The sequence below is a fragment of the Melospiza melodia genome, chromosome 1 (genome assembly GCF_035770615.1).
Source record: "Melospiza melodia melodia isolate bMelMel2 chromosome 1, bMelMel2.pri, whole genome shotgun sequence".
NCBI lineage: Eukaryota > Metazoa > Chordata > Aves > Passeriformes > Passerellidae > Melospiza > Melospiza melodia.
The window spans coordinates 174,023,596-174,044,443 of record NC_086194.1 but is presented as its reverse complement, the minus strand read 5'-3'; the positions used below and the strand labels follow the sequence as shown (position 1 = coordinate 174,044,443).

The 20,848-nt window shown below is 62.0% G+C and overlaps 1 protein-coding gene across 1 annotated transcript; it reads left to right on the top strand.

Moving 5' to 3' along the window:
- Positions 1–353: 353 nt before the first annotated feature.
- SHARPIN (SHANK associated RH domain interactor) lies at positions 354–19,047 on the top strand. The gene is made up of 13 exons (XM_063175510.1): positions 354–1,464; positions 2,054–2,224; positions 3,008–3,146; positions 5,699–5,789; positions 6,889–7,195; positions 9,478–9,611; positions 10,518–10,688; positions 12,818–12,978; positions 15,612–15,723; positions 17,095–17,274; positions 17,348–17,446; positions 17,987–18,130; positions 18,659–19,047. The coding sequence occupies exons 1-13, from the start codon at positions 1,080–1,082 to the stop codon at positions 18,737–18,739; spliced, it is 2,175 nt and encodes a 724-aa protein (XP_063031580.1). The 5' UTR covers positions 354–1,079; the 3' UTR covers positions 18,740–19,047.
- The last annotated feature ends 1,801 nt before the right edge of the window (positions 19,048–20,848 follow it).

Genomic DNA, 20,848 nt, shown 5'->3' with positions numbered 1-20,848 from the left:
ACCGCGCGGGCGGCAGGCCGGAAGTGGCGGGGCCGCCATGGCGGCGCCCGGAGCGCCCGGGCCCGGCCCGGCCGCCGCCGCCTTTGGCACGGTGCTGATGGCGGCCCGGGCCGAGCTGGCCGCGCCCTGCCGCCTGCTGCCCGCCGCCGCCGCCGGCGCCGCGCTCCGCCTGCAGCTCAGCGTCACACCGGGAGCCGAAGGGCGGCGCCGCTTCCGCCTGGCGCTGCGGCGGGCGGAGGCGGGGGGCGGCGCGGTGAGGGGAAGGGGAGGGGGCGGGGGAGGGGCCCGGGGGGCGCCCCGGGGGTCGGGGGGAGGGGAGGGGGCGGGGAAATGGGGGGGGGGGTACGGGGGTGAGGCCCGAGAGACCGGAGGGAACCGGGGAGAACCGAGATTGTCCCCCGGGATTGTCCCCATAGGAGTGACCCGGGATTGTCCCCCCTGGGAATGTCCCCCGGGATTGTCTCCCCTGAGGAGCCCGCGGGGGTCCCTGGGAGGTCCCGGGAGGTTTGGGAAGGATGGGAACTCCCGGGATTGTCCCGTGTCACCCCCAGGCAGGGATAAGGGACAAGGGACAGGGACAGTGTGGGGCTCAGGGCACCCCAAAAGTGAGCAGAGCACTTCCAAAGCGGCCAGGGGTACCCAAAGTGTCCCAATGGTGACCAGGGGACACCGAGAGTGACCAGGGGACCCCAGGGGTGACCAGGCTGTCCCAGTGGGTCCCGAGCCTGTGGTGACCCCATGGTGACCCCAGACCTGTCCCATCTCTGTCCCCTCCTGTCTCTGTCCCTGTCCCATCCTCATCCCTGTCCCATCCCTGTCCTATCCTCATCCCTGTCCCCATCCCTGTCCATGCCTTGTCACTGTCCCTGTCCCATCACTGTCGCTATCCCTGTCCCATTCTTGACCCATCCCCATCCCTGTCCCCTCCTGTCCCCATCCCTCTCCCTGACCTCTGTGTCCCTGTCCCCACTGTCCCTGTTCCTCTCCCCCATCCCTGTCCCATCCTTGTCCTTGTCCCATCCCTGTTCCCTCCATCCCTGTCCCTTCCTGTCCCCATCTCTGTCCCTGTCTCTCTCCCTATGCCCTGTGTCCCTGTTGTCCCCTCCTGTCCCCATCCCTGTCCCATCCCTGTGCCCTCCTGTCCCTGTCCCCATCCCTGTCCCCCGTGTCCCCTCTGTCCCTGTCCCTGTCCCCCGTGTCCCTGTTGTCCCCAGCCCCTGGCAGAGTGTGACCTTCGGGACGTGTCCTACCGCGTGTGCGGCCCCGCCAGCCACGAGCTGCAGCTGCCAGCGCCAGGGACAGCACCGGGGACACCAGCAGGGACAGCAGGGACACCATCAGGGACATTGGGGACATCATCAGGGACAGCAGCACAGGAGGCGGTGGCGCTGCGGTTCCCCGAGGAGCGCGAGGCCCAGCAGTGGTGGACGGTGCTGAGCAGCTCCCTCAGGGAGGCACGCAGAGGTGGGACACTGAGGGGACAGTGGGGACATTGAGGGGACATTGGGGACATTGGGGACATTGAGGGGACACTGGGTACACGGTGCTGAGCAGCTCCCTCAGGGAGGCACGCAGAGGTGGGACACTGAGGGGACAGTGGGGACATTGAGGGGACATTGGGGACATTGAGGGGACATTGGGGACATGGTGCTGAGCAGCTCCCTCAGGGAGGCACGCAGAGGTGGGACACTGAGGGGACAGTGGGGACGTTGAGGGGACATTGGGGACATTGAGGGCACATTGGGGGGACACTGAGGACACGGTGCTGAGCAGCTCCCTCAGGGAGGCACGGAGAGGTGGGACAGGGATATGGGGACACTGGGGACATTGAGGGGACACTGGGGACATTGGGGACATGGGGACATTGGGGACACTGGGGGACATTTGGGACACAGTGCTGTGCATCTCCGTCAGGGAGGCACAGGGAGGTGGGACCTTGGGGACATGGGGATACTGGGGACACTGGGGGGACAGTGGGGACATCGGGGACAGTAGTGACAGCAGGAACAGTGGGAACAGCAGTGACAGCCCTATCCCCCCTGTGCTCCCATAGCTGCCGAGGGTGACACAGGGACATCTCTGGTGCCACCTGCGGGAACATCTCTGGCGCCACCCACGGGGACATCCCTGGTGCCACCACCCACGGGGACGTCCCTGGTGCCACCCGCCGAGGGGCCCGAGCAGGACGCAGAGGAGGCGCAGGTCCTGGAGCTGGCCCAGACAGGTGACACGGGGACCCGGGGTGGGACACACCAGGGCCACCTGAGCCTGTCCCCAAGTGCCACCCGCACAGGGATGGCGGTGGGGACAGCCCTTCCCAGGGGAACATTCCCTGAAATCCCCCCAGAACCTCCCCTAGGGTCACCTCCTGCCCCCACGGCGTCCCCATGGTGTCCCCATGGTGTCCCTGGGGCTGGGGGTGCCACCCAGCAGTGTCCCCCTGGTGTCCCTATTCCCACTCTGAGGGGTTGTGGGTGTCACCCCCAGTGTCCCCTCTGTGTCCCCATACTTGCTCTGGGTGCCATCCCCGTGTCCCTGTGTGTCCCTGTGTGTCCCTGTGTGTCCCCATGCCCACTCTGGGTGCCATCCCCGTGTCACTGTGTGTCCCCGTGTGTCCCCAGAGGAGCTGGCCCTGCGGCTGGCCGAGGCCATCACCTTTGGTGACGAGGCAGTGGCAGCGCTCTGGGTGCCATCCCCGTGTCCCTGTGTGTCACTGTGTGTCCCCATGCCCACTCTGGGTGCCATCCCCGTGTCACTGTGTGTCCCCGTGTGTCCCCAGAGGAGCTGGCCCTGCGGCTGGCCGAGGCCATCACCTTTGGTGACGAGGCAGTGGCAGCGCTCTGGGTGCCATCCCCATGTCCCTGTGTGTCCCTGTGTGTCCCTGTGTGTCCCCATGTGTCCCTGTGTGTCACTGTGTGTCCCCATGCCCACTCTGGGTGCCATCCCCATGTCCCTGTGTGTCCCTGTGTGTCCCTGTGTGTCACTGTGTGTCCCTGTGTGTCCCCAGAGGAGCTGGCCCTGCGGCTGGCCGAGGCCATCACCTTTGGGGACGAGGCGGTGGCGGCGCAGAGCGCGGTGGCGCTGGCCCGGCGGCACGCGGAGCTGAGCGTGAGCCTGCGCCACAGGGACCCCGGGGGCCACGTCAGGTGGGCAGCCTGCCTTCGTCATTGTCATCGTCATCCTCACTGTCACCCTCATCCCCGTCCTCTGCCTTCCTCGTCATCGTCATCCTTGTCATTGTCATCCTCATCCCCGTCCTCTGCCTCTGCCTTCCTCATCACCCTCATCCCCATGCTCTGCCTTCCTCACCTTCCTCATCCTCTGCCTTCCTCATCATCATCATCCTCATCATTGTCATTCTCATCCCTGTCCTCTGCCCCTGCCTTCCTCATCCTCGTCACCCTCATCCCCGTTCTCTGCCTTTCTCATCCTCATCATCATCTTCATCATTGTCATCCTCACCCCCATCCTCTGCCTATGCCTTTCTCATTCTCATCATCTTCATCATTGTCATCCTCATCCCCATGCTCTGCCTTCCTCATCAGCATCACCCTCATCCTCGTCATCATCGTCATCCTCGTCCCCATTCTCTGCCCCTGCCTTCCTCGTCATTCCCATCTTCTGCTTTCCTCAGCAGCATCATCATCCTCATCCCCACCCACTGCCTTTCTCATCCTCGTCATCATCCTCACCCTCTGCTCCTGCCTTCCTCATCAACATCATCCCGTTACCTCCCTTGTTCCCGGCATGCCAAACCCCAACCCCCAATCCCAATCCCCAAACCCCAATCCCATTATCTCTGCCCATTCCCAGCATGCCAAACCCCAACCCCAATCCTCAATCCCAAACCCCACATCCCATAATCTCTCCCCCTTCCCAGCATGCTGTACCCCACACCCCAACCCCACACCCCATATCCTACATCCCAATCCCAATCCCAATCCCATTATGTCTCTCCCCCTGGTTCCCAGCATGCTGTACCCCACACCCCAAACCCCACACCCCATATCCTACATCCCAATCCCAATCCCAATCCCATTATGTCTCTCCCCATTCCCAGCATGCTGTACCCCACACCCCAAACACCACACCCCATATCCTACATCCCAAACCCCAATCCCAATCCCATTATGTCTCTCCCCCTGGTTCCCAGCATGCTGTACCCCACACCCCAAACCCCACACCCCAAACCCCAGTCCCCACACCCCAAATCCCATGTGTCCCATATATCCCATTATGTTTCTCCCCATTCCCAGCATGCTGTACCCCACACCCCAAACCCCACACCCTAAACCCCAATCTCATATATCCCGTCTATCCCATATATCCCACCGTCTCTCCCCCTGGTTCCTAGCATGCCATACCCACACCACAAACCCCAAACCCCAATCCCATATATCCCGTATATCCCCTATCCCCATATATGCCATACTTCCTATATATCCCATCAATCCCAAATATCCCATCTATCCTATATACTCCATATGTCCCATCTATCCCAAGTATCCCATTATCTCTCTCCCATTCCCAGCATGCTGTACCCACACCCCACACCCCAAATCCCATCTATCCCATCTATCCTATATATTCCACTGTCTCTCCCCCTGGTTCCCAGCATGCCGTACCCCACGCCCCATATCCTACATCCCAAACCCCAATCCCATATATCCCAAATATCCCCTATCCCCATATATCCCATATATGCTGTACCTCCCATCCATCCCATATACCCCATCTATTCCATCTATCCCATATATCCCATATATCCTGTACACTCCATATATCCCATATACCCTAAATATCCCACATATCCCATCTGTCCCATATATCCCACTGTCTCTCCCCCTGGTTCCCAGCGTGCCGTACCCCACGCCCCATATCCTACATCCCAAACCCCAATCCCATATATCCCAAATATTCTCTATCCCCTATATCCCATATATGCCATACCTCCCATCTATCCCATATATCCCATGTATCCCGTACACTCCATATATCACATATACCCCAAATATCCCACATATCCCATCTGTCCCATATATCCCACTGTCTCTCCCCCTGGTTCCCAGCATGTTGTACCCCATGCCCCATATCCTACATCCCAAACCCCAATCCCATATATCCCAAATATCCTCTATCCCCTATATCCCATATATGCCATACCTTCCATATATCCCATATACCCCATCTATTCTATCTATCCCATATATCCCATACACTCCATATATCCCATATACCCCAAATATCCCACATATCCCATCTATCCCCAATTTTCCCACTGTCTCTCCCCCTGGTTCCCAGCATGTCGTACCCCACGGCCCATTATCCTACATCCCAAACCCCAATCCCATATATCCCAAATATCCTCTATCCCCTATATCCCGTATATGCCATACCTCCCATCTATCTCATATACCCCATCTATCCCATATATCCCATGTATCCCGTACACTCCATATATCACATATACCCCAAATATCCCACATATTCCATCTGTCCCATATATCCCACTGTCTCTCCCCCTGGTTCCCAGCATGCCGTGCCCACACCCCAGACCCCAATCCCATATCCCACACCCCATATCCCAATCCCAAGCCCCAATCCCTATCCCATATATCCCGTCTATCCGATATACCCCATCTATCCCATATATCCCCTATATCCCACATGTCCCATTATCTTTCCCCCTGTTTCCCAGCATGGCGGTGGGGGTGGAGGACGCCACGTCCTCGGCCAGCATCACCCTGCGGGTGCAGCCCCACGTCACCATCAGCACCCTCAAGGAGCAGGTACGGACACCTGGGCACACCTGGGGACACCTGGGGTCACCTGGGGTCACCTGGAGACACCTGGGGTCACCTGGCAGGAATGGGGTCACCTGGGTGTCGGGCCAGCCCCTGCTCTGTGGGACCAGGATCCCTGGGAGTCACCTGGGATTTTACCTGGAATCTCACCTGGGGTTTTACCTGGGATCCCATCTGGGATCTCCCCCAGATATAACCCAGGGCTCACCTGGGGTCTCACCTGGGGTTTTACCTGGGATCCCATCTGAGATCTCCCGTGGATCTTACCCAGGGCCCACCTGAGGCTCACCTGGAGTTCCCCTGGGATCTCCCCTGGGGTTTTTGCCTGGGGGCTCACCTGGGATCTCCTCAGGACGTCCCCTGGGATTTTCCCCAAGCTCTTCCCAGGATCTCCCCCAGTATCTGCCCAGGGCTTCCCCAGGATCTCCCTGGGATCTCCCAGGATTTCTCCAGGTTCCCTCAGGATCTCACATGAGATCCCTGCCAATCCCTTGTGATCCCTGATCCCCCGGATGTTCCATAACTACGGGTTCCCCCTTGATCCTCCCTGATCCCATAGGTTCCCCCCTGATCCCCAGGTGTTCCGGGTGTACAGGTTCCCCCTGTGCCCCCAGTCCCATAGGGTCACGTCCCCCTAGGTGTTCTGGGTGTACGGGTTCCCCCTGATCCCATAGGACCCCCCTGATCCCATAGGATCCCCCCTGTCCCTGCAGGTGTTCTGCGAGTACAGCTTTCCCCTCGATTCCCCCAATCCCATGTGATTCCCCTGGTCTCCCTGGATCCCCCTGATCCCCTGTCCCCACAGGTGTTCCACCAGTACAGCTTACCCCTGATCCCACAGGATCCCCACAATCCCATGTGATCCCCCCTGATCCCCCAGGTGTTCTGGGAGTATAAGGTCCCCCATATCCCATAGGATTCCCCCAATCCCCCTGATCCCCCCGATCCCATATGACCCCCCTTTTTCCCCACAGGTATTCCATGAGTACGGGTTCCCCTGATCCCCCCAATCCCCCCAGTCCTATAGGATCCTCTCAATCCCCAGGATCCCCCAGATCCCACAGGATCCCCCCTTTTCCCCCAGGTGTTCCGCGAGTACGGCTTTCCCCCTTCAGCGCAGCGCTGGATCATCGGGCAGAGCCTGTGCCGGGACGGGCGCAGCCTGGCCTCCTACGGCATCCGCCGCGACGGCGACCCCGCCTTCCTCTTCCTCCTCTCGGCACGGGCGGCCCTGGAACCGGCACCGGGAGCCGGAGCAGCGGCGGGAGCGGCCCCGGCCCCGGCCCCGGCGGGCCCCGAGCGGCAGCGGGAGCTGCAGGCACAGGAGCTGCTGCGCGCCGCGGGGCTGCACGGGGACGGGGATGGACACGGGGACGGAGCGCCTGGGGCAGGTACGGGGATGGAGCACCTGGGGCAGGTACGGGGATGGGGACGGGGATGGACACGGGGACGGAGCACCTGGGGCAGGTACGGGGATGGAGCACCAGGGGCAGGTACGGGGATGGAGCACCTGGGGCAGGTACGGGGATGGGGATGGACATGGGGACGGAGCACCTGGGGCAGGTACGGGGATGGAGCATCTGGGGCAGGTACGGGGATGGGGGTGGGGACGGACACGGGGACGGAGCGCCTGGGGCAGGTACAGGGACGGAGCACCTGGGGCAGGTACGGGGATGGAGCACCTGGGGCAGGTACGGGGATGGACACGGGGATGGAGCACCTGGGGCAGGTACGGGGATGGGGACGGGGATGGACACGGGGACAGAGCGCCTGGGGCAGGTACGGGGATGGGGATGGAGCACCTGGGGCAGGTACGGGGATGGAGCACCCGGGGCAGGTACGGGGATGGGGATGGACATGGGGACGGAGCACCTGGGGCAGGTACGGGGATGGAGCACCAGGGGCAGGTACGGGGATGGGGGTGGGGACGGACATGGGGACGGAGCACCTGGGGCAGGTACAGGGACGGAGCACCTGGGGCAGGTACGGGGATGGAGCGCCTGGGGCAGGTACGGGGATGGGGATGGGGACAGACACGGGGACGGAGCACCTGGGGCAGGTACGGGGATGGGGACAGGGATGGACACGGGGACGGAGCACCTGGGGCAGGTATGGGGATGGAGCACCTGGGGCAGGTACAGGGATGGGGATGGGGACAGACACGGGGACGGAGCACCTGGGGCAGATACGGGGATGGAGCACCTGGGGCAGGTACAGGGATGGACACGGGGATGGAGCACCTGGGGCAGGTACGGGGATGGAGCCTTCATCAGCAGCAGCCTCGGCCTGCTTCTTCCTCAGCATCATTCTCAGCCTCCTCCTGTTCCTCCTCCTTCCTCATCATCCTGCCCCTTCCTCACCATCCTCAGCCTACTGCTGCTCTTGCTCCTTCATCCTCATCCTCATCCTCATCCTGCTCCTTCTTCACCGTCTTCAGCTTGCTGCTACTCCTGATCCATCCTCAGCATCATCAGTCTTCATGCTCATCATCATCCTCAGCCTGCTCCTTCCTCACCATTCTCAGCCTGCTGCTGCTCCTTCTCCTTCATCCTCATTTTCATCCTCATCCTCATCCTCATCCTCATCCTCATCCTCATCCTGCTCTTTCATCCTCATCCTCCTGCTCCTTCTTCACCATCTTCAGCTTGCTGCTGCTCCCGCTGCTTCCTCAGCATCCTCATCCTGCTCCTTCTTCAGCATCGTCAGCCTTCTCCTTTCTCATCATCATCCTCAGCCTGGCCCTTCCTCATCATCATCAGGCTGCTGCTGCTGCTCCTGTTCCTTCCTCATCATCCTCACCGTTGTCAGTCTGCTCCTTCCTCACCATCCTCAGTCTGCTGCTCTTGCTCCTTCTTTATCTTGCTCCTTCCTTATCCTGCTTCTTCATCATCCTGCTCTTGCTGCTGCTCTTTCTTCATCATCCTCATTTCTGCTGCTTCTGCTCCTGCTCCTTCCTCATCATCCTCAGTCTGCTCCTTCCTCATCATCCTCATCCTGCTGCTCCTGGTCCTTCCTCATCCTGCTCCTTTATCTTCCTGCTCTTGCTTATTTCTCCTCATGCTGCTCTTGCTCTTGCTTCTTCTTCGTCATCCTCATTCCTGCTACTCCTGCTCCTGCTTGTTTCTCATCCTGCTGCTCCTGCACTTTCCTCACCTGGCTCAGGTACGGCTGACAGAGCCTTCTTCATCATCACCAGCCTGTTCCTTCCTTCTCACCCTCATCCTACTCTTGCTCCTCTTGCTTCCTCATCCTGCTCTTCCTCCTCATCCTCACACTGTTCCTGCTTGTTTTTCATCATCCTGTTCCTTCTTCATCATCCTCCTCCTCTGCCAGCTCCTGTTCTTCTCCTTCCTTCTCCTTCTCTTCTCCTCCATCTCCTTCCTCCCATTCCCTGCCCCATCTCTCTCCAGTTCTCCCTATTCCCCGTCCCATTCCCAGTCCCATTCCCTCTCCCTGTCTCTCCCGTTCTCATTCCTGTTCCCAGTCCCGTTCCCATTCCCAGTCCTGTTCCCATTCCCAGTCCCGTTCCCATTCCCAGTCCTGTTCCCATTCCCATTCCCTGTCCCATTCCCATTCCCAGTCCCGTTCTCTCTCCCTGTCCCTCCTGGTCCCTGTCCCGTTCCTGGTCCCATTCGGGTCGGTGCCAGCCCGTGCCGTGTCCGTCTGTCCCCAGGCCGTGTCCCCGAGGAGCCCCCGGAGCGGATGGACATCGGGGACATCAGGGATCACCTGGACTCGCTGCAGCTCTGGGACAGCGCCGGGACCCCGCCCACGGGCCCTGAGCCCCGCCCACCCTCACCTGAGCAGGTACGGGGGTACCTGATCCCCATCCCTAATCCTGATTGTCATCCCTGATCCCCATCCCTGATCCCCATCCCACGGGCCCTGAGCCCCGCCCACCCTCACCTGAACAGGTACAGGGTTCTGTCCTGATACCCATCCCTGATCCCAATCCCTGATCCTCATCCTGATCCCCATCCCTCATCCCCATCCCTGATCCCAATCCCACTGCCCCTGAGCCCCGCCTACCCTCACCTGAGCAGGTACAGGGTCCTGTCCTGATCCCAATCCCTGATCCCAGTCCCTGATCCCAGTCCCAGTGTTTCAGGGTGGACACAGCCCCCGAGCTCTGCACAACCACACCTGCCCGGGCTGTGAGATATATCCTGTTCCTGTTCCCAATCCCAATAATTCCCAATAATCCCACTCCCAATAATCCCAATCCCATTCCAGGGCTGGCCATACCTGCAGTGCACGTTCCTGAACAAGCCCACCCGCCCTGGCTGTGAGATGTGCCCTGTTCCCAATCCCAATCCCAATGCCAATCCCAATCATTCCCAATCCCAATCTCAATAATTCCCAATCCCAATAATCCCGTTGCAGGGCTGGCCGTGCCCGCAGTGCACATTCCTGAACAAGCCCACCCGCCCGGGCTGTGAAATGTGCCCTGCTCCCAATCCCAATAATCCCAATAATTCCCAATCCCATTGTAGGGCTGGCCGTGCCCCCAGTGCACATTCCTGAACAAGCCCACCCGCCCGGGCTGTGAGATGTGCCCCGTTCCCAATCCCAATAATCCCAATCATTCCCAATCCTGTTGCAGGGCTGGCCGTGCCCCCAGTGCACATTCCTGAACAAGCCCACCCGCCCGGGCTGTGAAATGTGCCCTGCTCCCAATCCAAAAAATCCCAATAATTCCCAATCCCGTTGCAGGGCTGGCCGTGCCCCCAGTGCACATTCCTGAACAAGCCCACCCGCCCGGGCTGTGAGATGTGCAGCGCCCCCCGGCCCGAGGGGTACCAAGTGCCCGGGGGGCACCGCCCCGACCCCGCCGAGCTGCGGCGGCTGCAGAGGGAGCGCGACGGGACGCGGCAGTGCCAGCAGGTACTGTGGGATCAATGGGATCAATCAATGGGATCTGTGGGATCAATCAATGGGATCAATGGGATCAATCAATGGGATCAATGGGATCAGCGCGACGGGACCCGGCAGTGCCAGCAGGTATGGGATCAATGGGATCAATCAATGGGATCTATGGGATCAATCAATGGGATCTATGGGATCAGCACGACAGGACCCGGCAGTGCCAGCAGGTACTGTGGGATCAATGGGATCAATCAATGGGATCTACGGGATCAATCAATGGGATATGGGATCAGCGCGACGGGACCCGGCAGTGCCAGCAGGTACTGTGGGATCAATGGGATCAATCAATGGGATCTATGGGATCAATCAATGGGATATGGGATCAGCGCGACGGGACGCGGCAGTGCCAGCAGGTACTGTGGGATCAATGGGATCAATCAATGGGATCTATGGGATCAATCAATGGGATCAATGGGATCAATCAATGGGATCAATGGGATCAGCGCGACGGGACCCGGCAGTGCCAGCAGGTATGGGATCAATGGGATCAATCAATGGGATCTATGGGATCAATCAATGGGATCTATGGGATCAGCACGACAGGACCCGGCAGTGCCAGCAGGTACTGTGGGATCAATGGGATCAATCAATGGGATCTACGGGATCAATCAATGGGATATGGGATCAGCGCGACGGGACCCGGCAGTGCCAGCAGGTACTGTGGGATCAATGGGATCAATCAATGGGATCTATGGGATCAATCAATGGGATATGGGATCAGCGCGACGGGACGCGGCAGTGCCAGCAGGTACTGTGGGATCAATGGGATCAATCAATGGGATCTATGGGATCAATCAATGGGATCAATGGGATCAATCAATGGGATCAATGGGATCAGCGCGACGGGACCCGGCAGTGCCAGCAGGTATGGGATCAATGGGATCAATCAATGGGATCTATGGGATCAATCAATGGGATCTATGGGATCAGCACGACAGGACCCGGCAGTGCCAGCAGGTACTGTGGGATCAATGGGATCAATCAATGGGATCTATGGGATCAATCAATGGGATATGGGATCAGCGTGACGGGATGCGGCAGTGCCAGCAGGTACTGTGGGATCAATGGGATCAATCAATGGGATCTATGGGATCAATCAATGGGATATGGGATCAATCAATGGGATATGGGATCAGCGCGACGGGACCCGGCAGTGCCAGCAGGTACGGGATCAATGGGATCAATCAATGGGATCTGTGGGATCAATCAATGGGATCTATGGGATCAGCGCGACGGGACGCGGCAGTGCCAGCAGGTATGGGGGCTATGGGGTCAGTGGCTGCTGCTCCCATTTTCCTGTTTTTCCTGAGTTTTTTCCCCATTTTTCCCGTTTTTTTTTTTTTTCTCCGTTTTTCCCGATTTTTTCCTGGTTTTCCCACTTTCTTTCAATTTTTCCCATTTTCTCCATTTTTGTCCCTGTTCCCAGGTGCTGGAGGCGGAGCGGCAGCGGAACCTGGCGCAGCTGCTGCTCCCATTTTCCCATTTTCCCCGTGTTTTTTCCCCATTTTTCGCGGATTTTTTCCCCATTTTTTCCCCCCATTTTTCCCATTTTTTCGATTTTCCTCATTTTTCCCGTTTTCCCGGTTTTTGTCCCCAGGCGCTGGAGGCGGAGCGGCAGCGGAACCTGGCGCAGCTGCTGCTCCCATTTTCCCATTTTTCCCGGGTTTTTTCCCATTTTTTTCCCCCGATTTTCCCCGTTTTTTTCCATTTTTCTCATTTTTTCCATTTTCCCGGTTTTTGTCCCCAGGCTCTGGAGGCGGAGTGGCAGCGGAACCTGGCGCAGCTGCTGCTCCCATTTTCCCATTTTCCCCGTGTTTTTTTCCCATTTTTCGCGGATTTTTTCCCCATTTTTCCCCCCATTTTCCCCATTTTTTCCATTTTTCTCATTTTTTCCATTTTCCCGGTTTTTGTCCCCAGGCTCTGGAGGCGGAGTGGCAGCGGAACCTGGCGCAGCTGCTGCTCCCATTTTCCCATTTTCCCCGTATTTTTTTCCCATTTTTCGCGGATTTTTTCCCCATTTTTCCCCCCATTTTCCCCATTTTTTCCATTTTCCTCATTTTTCCCGTTTTCCCGGTTTTTGTCCCCAGGCGCTGGAGGCGGAGCGGCAGCGGAACCTGGCGCAGCTGCTGCAGGCGGAGGAGGCGGGGCTGGTGCTGAACCCGGAGCCGCTCGAGTGCGGGATCTGCCTGCAGGAGGTGCCGGCGGGCCGGGCCGTGCTGCTGCGCGACTGCCTGCACAGCTTCTGCCGGTACCGGGGCCGGGACACACCTGGGATACACTTGGGGCACACCTGGGCACATGGGGATATAACTGGGAGACACGGGGATACACTTGGGATAGACTGGGATAGACCCGGCGGGCCGGGCCGTGCTGCTGCGCGACTGCCTGCACAGCTTCTGCCGGTACCGGGGCCGGGGCACACCTGGGATACACCTGGGGCACACCTGGGAGACACGGGGATACACCTGGGATAGACTGGGATAGACCCAGCGGGCCGGGCCGTGCTGCTGTGGGACTGCCTGCACAGCTTGTGCCCATACTGCGCACCTGGCACACCTGGGCACACCTGGGGCACACCTGGGCACACGGGGATACACCTGGGATAGACCTGGTGGGCCGGGCCGTGCTGCTGCGCGACTGCCTGCACAGCTTGTGCCTGTACCGCGCACCTGGGATACACCTGGGATAGACATGGGATACACCTGGGTGCACCTGGGCACACCTGGAAGACGCGGGGATACACCTGGGATACACCTGGGATACACCAGGATCCACCTGGGATAGAATGGGATACAGCTGGGATAGACCTGGGTACACCTGGGATACACCTGGGCACACCTGGGATAGAATGGGATACAGCTGGGATAGACTTGGGTACCCCTGGATACACCTGGCCACACCTGGAATACACCTGGATACACCTGGCCACACCTGGGCACACCTGGGATATACCTGGGATACAGCTGGGATAGACTGGGATAGACATGAGATACAGCTGGGCACACCTGGGATACACCAGGACACACCTGGGATGGATTGGTATGGACTTGGGCACACTTGGGATACGCCTGGGATACAACCCGGATACACCTGGGTACACGTGGGATACACCTGGGATACACCTGGCATGGACTGGGATACACCTGGGCACGCCTGGGATAGACCTGGGTACACCTAGGATACATGGGAATACACCTGGGATACACCTGGGCACACCTGGGATATACCTGGGAGACATGGGGATACACCTGGGATAGACCTGGGATGCAGCAGGACACCCCCAGGACCACCCCAGTGACCCCCCCAGCATCACTGACCCCACGCCAGGACCCCCCACCCACCTTTGGAGTGACCCGGCCCTGGGACCCCCCCCACCCATTGCCATGAGCGGCCCCAGAGTGACCACTGACCACCCCCCCTTGGAGTGACCGGCCCCAGAAGCCGCCCCGAGCCCCCCACACCACCCCAGTGACCACTCTAGTGACCACCCAGTGACCACTCCAGTGACCACCCAGTGACCATCCCCACACCATCCCAGTGACCACTCCAGTGACCATCCAGTGACCACCCAGCAACCACCCCAGTGACCATCCCTGACACCCCCACACCACCCCAGCGACCACCCTGACACCATCCCCACTGACCACCCCAGTGACCACCCCAGTGATCACCCCAGTGACCACCCCAGTGACCACCCAGTGACCACCCCAGTGATCATCCCCACACCACCCCAGTGACCGCCCAGTGACCACCCCAGTGACCATCCCAGTGACCACTCTAGTGACCACCCAGTGACCATCCCGGTGACCACCCCAGTGACCACCCCCACACCACCCCAGTGACCACCCCTGACACCCCCACTCCATCCCAGTGACCACCCCAGTGACCATCCCCACACCACCCCAGTGACCACCCCAGTGACCACCCCTGACACCCCCACACCACCCCAGTGACCATCCCAGTAACCACCCCAGTGACCACACCAGTGACCACTCCAGTGACCACCCCAATGACCATCCCGGTGACCACCCCAGTGACCACACCAGTGACCACTCCAGTGACCATCCCAGTGACCATCCCAGTGACCACCCCAGTGACAATCTCAGTGACCACCCCTGACACCCCCACACCATCCCAGTGACCATCCCGCTGACCACCCTAGTGACCACCCAGCAACCACCCCAGTGACCATCCCTGACACCCCCACAGCACCCCAGTGACCACCCTGACACCATCCCCACTGACCATCCCAGTGACCACACCAGTGACCACCCAGTGACCATCCCAGTGACCACCCCAGTGACCACCCCGACACCATCCCCACTGACCATCCCAGTGACCACACCAGTGACCACGCCAGTGACCACCCCAGTGACCACTCCAGTGACCACACCAGTGACCACCCCAGTGACCATCCCCACACCACCCCAGTGACCACTCCAGTGACCACCCAGTGACCACCCCAGTGATCATCCCCACACCACCCCAGTGACCGCCCAGTGACCACCCCAGTGACCATCCCAGTGACCACTCTAGTGACCACCCAGTGACCATCCCGGTGACCACCCCAGTGACCACCCCCACACCACCCCAGTGACCATCCCAGTAACCACCCCAGTGACCATCTCAGTGACCACCCCAGTGACCACTCTAGTGACCACCCCAGTAACTATCTTCACACCACCCCAGTGACCACCCCAGTGACCATCCCGGTGACCACCCCAGTGACCACACCAGTGACCACCCCAGTGACCATCCCGGTGACCATCTCAGTGACCACCCCTGACAACCCAGTGTCCCTTAGCTTCCCCCAGTGTCCCTCAGCTGGCCCAGTGTCCCCCCGGTGTCCCTGACCCCCGCCAATGTCCCCACTGTCCCCAGGGAGTGCCTGCGGCAGGTGATCAACTTCAGCGAGGAGCCGGTGGTGGCCTGTCCCTTCCGAGATGTCACCTACGCCTGTGGCAGCCACCTGCAGGAGCGCGAGATCCGCGCCGTGAGCACCGGGGGGACAGGGGACACCGGGGGGACAGGGGACAGGGACAGGGTCACAGCCACCTGCAGGAGCGCGAGATCCGCGCCGTGAGCACCGGGGGGGACAGGGGACACCGGGGGGACACCGGGGGGCACAGGGGACACCGGGGGGGTCACAGCCACCCCCGCGCAGGGGGCTCCCAGGGGACCAGGCTGTCCCCTTGGGTAGGGTTGGGGTCCCCATGGGTGGGTGACGGTGGGTGACAGTGACTCAGGGGTCCCAATGCCACCCCTGGTGTGGGAGCTGGTGACAGGAGGGTCCCCAAGGGCGGCTGACAGTGACTCAGGGGGTCCCAACGTGGACCTGCCACCGCTGGTGTGGGAGTTGGTGACTCAGGGTGGTCCCCGTGGGTGGGTGACAGTGACTCAGGGGTCCCAATGCCATCCCCCCAATGTCCCCAATGTCCCCAATGTCCCCGCTGTCCCCAGCTGCTGTCCCCCGAGGAGCACGCGCGGTTCCTGGCCCGCGGGCTGGCGCTGGCTCAGGGTGGATGATGGTGACTCAGGGGATCCCATGGGTGGGTGACAGTGGCTCAGGGGTCCCAATGCCAATGTCCCCAATGTCCCCGATGTCACAGCTGCTGTCCCCCGAGGAGCACGCGCGGTTCCTGGCCCGCGGGCTGGCTCTGGCCTGGGATGGGTGACAGTGACTCAGGGGTCCCAGTGCCGATGTCCCCGATGTCCCCAATGTCACAGCTGCTGTCCCCCGAGGAGCACGCGCGGTTCCTGGCCCGCGGGCTGGCGCTGGCTCAGGGTGGATGATGGTGACTCAGGGGATCCCATGGGTGGGTGACAGTGACTCAGGGGTCCCAATGCCATCCCCCCAATGTCCCCAATGTCCCCAGCTGCTGTCCCCCGAGGAGCACGCGCGGTTCCTGGCCCACGGGCTGGCCCTGGCTCAGGGGTCCCAATGCCATCCCCCCAATGTCCCCAATGTCCCCGATGTCCCCGCTGTCCCCAGCTGCTGTCCCCCGAGGAGCACGCGCAGTTCCTGGCCCGTGGGCTGGCGCTGGCTCAGGGTGGATGATGGTGACTCAGGGGATCCCATGAGTGGGTGACAGTGGCTCAGGGGTCCCAATGCCAATGTCCCCAATGTCCCCGATGTCACAGCTGCTGTCTCCCGAGGAGCACGTGCGGTTCCTGGCCCGCGGGCTGGCGCTGGTTCCAATGATCCCAATGCCATCCCCCCAATGTCCCCGATGTCCCCGTGTCCCCAGCTGCTGTCCCCCGAGGAGCACGCGCGGTTCCTGGCCCGCGGGCTGGCTCTGGCTCAGGGGTCCCAATGCCATCCCCCCGATGTCCCCAATGTCCCCTATGTCCCCGATGTCCCCAGCTGCTGTCCCCCGAGGAGCACGCGCGGTTCCTGGCCCGCGGGCTGGCCCTCGCCGAGCGCCGCAGCCGGAACAGTTTCCACTGCCGGGGCCGCGACTGCCCGGGCTGGTGCTTCTACGAGGACGCGGTGAACGAGTTCCCGTGCCCGGTGTGCGGGGCCCTCAACTGCCTCCTGTGCAAGGTCAGACCGGGGGGGTCCCTGCGGGGGTCCCGGGGGGCTCTGGGGGTCCCAAGCTCACCCCCGGCCCCCCCAGGCCATCCACGAGGGGCAGAACTGCCGGCAGTACCAGGACGAGCTGCAGCTGCGGGCGCTGCACGACGCGGCCGCTCGCCAGACGCGGGACATGCTGCAGGTGGGTCTGGGGGCTTTGGGGGGCTTTGGGGGGTCCGGGACACGCTGCAGGTGGGTCTGGGGGCTTTGGGGGGCACTGGGGGGGTCCGGGACACGCTGCAGGTGGGTCTGGGGGCTTTGGGGGGCACTGGGGGGTCCGGGACATGCTGCAGGTGGGTCTGGGGGCACTGGGGTGTCCGGGACATGCTGCAGGTGGGTCTGGGGGCTTTGGGGGGTCCGGGACATGCTGCAGGTGGGTCTGGGGGCACGGGGGGCTTTGGGGGGTCCGGGACACGCTGCAGGTGGGTCTGGGGGCACTGGGGGGTCCGGGACATGCTGCAGGTGGGTCTGGGGGCTTTGGGGAGCCCGGGACACGCTGCAGGTGGGTCTGGGGGCTTTGGGGGGTCCGGGACATGCTGCAGGTGGGTCTGGGGGCACTGGGGGTCCGGGACATGCTGCAGGTGGGTCTGGGGGCTTTGGGGGGTCCGGGACACGCTGCAGGTGGGTCTGGGGGCTTTGGGGGGCTCCCCGCTGCCCTGACCCCCCCGGGACCCCTCCCCAGACGCTGGTGCAGCGCGGCGAGGCCATGCACTGCCCCACGTGCCGCATCGTGGTGCAGAAGAAGGACGGCTGCGACTGGATCCGCTGCACCGTGTGCCAGACCGAGATCTGCTGGGTCACCAAGGGGCCCCGATGGGGGCCGGGGGTGAGGGGGGGTCCGGGGGGGTCCCGGGGGGGTCCTGGGGGGTTTGGGGTGAGCGGGGATCCGGGGGGATCTCGAGGGGGGCCTGAGATGAGGAGGGGTCACCAAGGGCTGTGCTGGGGGTCTTGGGGTGATGGGGGACACCAGGGTGAGGGGGGGGCACAGGGTGACCCCAAGGTGACGCCAGGGGACACAGAGTGACCCCAGGGTGACCCCAAGGTGACCCCAGGGGACACAGAGTGACCCCAGCTGACCCCAGGCTGACCCCAGGCTGACCCCAGGGGACACAGGGTGACCCCAGGGTGACCCCAGGGGACACAGAGTGACCCCAGGGTGACCTCAGGGTGAGGGGGGGACACAGGGTGACCCCAGGGTGACCCCAAGGTGACCCCAGCTGACCCCAGGGGACACAGGGTGACCCCAGGGTGACCCCAAGGGACACAGAGTGACCCCAGGGTGACCCCAAGGTGACCCCAGGGTGACCCCAAGGGACACAGAGTGACCCCAGCTGTCCCTGCCCTGTCCCCGCAGGGCCCCGGTGACACCAGTGGCGGCTGTCGCTGCAACGTCAACGGGCAGAGGTGCCACCCCCGGTGCCAGAACTGCCACTGACCCCCCTGGGGACACCGAGGGACAGACGGACAGACGGGGACAGAGCTGGCACCGGGCCAGAGACACCCGAGGGCTCCGGGAGGGGCCACGTCCGGCGGGGATGGAGAGAGAGGACACAGGGACAGATGGACACACGGACAGGATGGACACACGGACAGAGCCGCAATGGACACACGGACAGAGCCAGGATGGACACGCGGACAGAGCCAGGATGGACATATGGACAGAGCCAGGATGGACACTGGGACGGCCTCGGGGCGTGGAGGGGCCGGGGGGCCCCGGGACCCCAATAAAGCCACTGAGTGTCACAGGCTGGCACTGCCACCCGCGGGGGACAGGGGCACGGGGACAGGGGCACGGGGACAGGGGCACGGGGACAGCCCTGGCACTGCCACCCGCGTGGGGACAGGGACACGGGGACAGGGACATGGGGACAGGGACAGCCCTGGTGTGGAGACAGGGACAGGGACACGGGGACAGCCCTGGCACTGCCACCCGCCGGGGACAGGGACACAGGGACAGGGACACGGGGACAGGGACAGCCCCGGTGTGGGGACAGGGACACGGGGACAGGGACACGGGGACAGCCCTGGCACTGCCACTCGCGTGGGGACAGGGACACAGGGACAGGGCCACGGGGACAGGGACACGGGGACAGGGACACGGGGACAGGGACAGCCCCGGTGTGGGGACAGGGACACGGGGACAGCCCTGGCACTGCCACCCGAATGGAGACAGCGAAATGGAGACACACCTGGTGTGGGGACAGGGACACTCCTGGCATGGCCACCAGCGTGGGGACAGGGACATGGAGGTCAGCCCTGGCACTGCCACCGGTGTGGGGACAAGGACACCCCAGCATGGGGACACCCCTGAGGATGGGGACAGGAACAGGGTCAGGGGTCACTCCCGGGATGGGGACAATGAGTGACAGGGACAGTGAGGGGTCAGGGGTCACTCCCGGGATGGGGACAATGACAGTGACAGGGACAGTGAGGGGTCAGGGGTCACTCCCAGGATGGGGACAATGACAGTGACAGGGACAGTGAGGGGTCAGGGGTCACTCCCGGGATGGGGACAATGAGTGACAGGGACAGTGAGGGGTCAGGGGTCACTCCCGGGATGGGTCAAGGGCAGCTGGCGCTGAACGAGACCCCAAAGCCAGCGGGGGCTGTGGTGGGGACACGGCACTGGAACGGCCTGGCATGGGCACAGCCTGGGCACGGCTGGAGCCACAGACTGACCCATGGCACCACCACAGCCTGGGCTGGGCACGGCCTGACCCACAGACTGACCCATGGCACCACCACGGCCTGGGCATGGCCTGACCCACAGACTGACCCATGGCACCACCACAGCCTGGGCATGGCCTGACCCACAGACTGACCCATGGCACTGGCACGGCCTGATCTGGGCACAGCCTGGGCACGGCTGGAGCCACAGACTGACCCATGGCACCACCACGGCCTGGGCTGGGCACGGCTGGAGCCACAGACTGACCCATGGCACTGGCACGGCCTGATCTGGGCACAGCCTGGGCACGGCCTGACCCACATCCCAGACAGACCCGGCCCCACATCCCAGACAGACCCGGCCCCACAGCCAGACAGCCCCAGAACAGACCCAGCCCCACATCACACCCGCTCCACACCAAGGACAGACGGACAGACCCAGCCCCACAACCAGGACAGAGCCACACACCCAGCCCCACACCTGGCCCCACTGCCAGAACAGCCCCACGGGAAGGACAGAGCCAGGACAGAGTCAGCCCCGCTCGTGTTTCCATTCTGTGGAATCCCAGCCTTTATTCCCCCCACAGCCCAGACAGACACACAGACAGACAGACAGACCCCAGTCACACATTTCCATTCTGTGGAATCCCAGCCTTCACTCCCCCTGCAGCCCAGACAGACACACAGACACACAGACAGACAGACTGACCCCAGTTTCTGTTCTGTGTAATCCCAGCCTTTATTCCCCCCGCAGCCCAGGACAGACACATAGACAGACAGACACACAGACACACAGACACACAGACAGACACATTTCCGTTCTGTGTAAACCCAGCCTTTATTCCCCCCGCAGCCCAGACACACAGACACACAGACA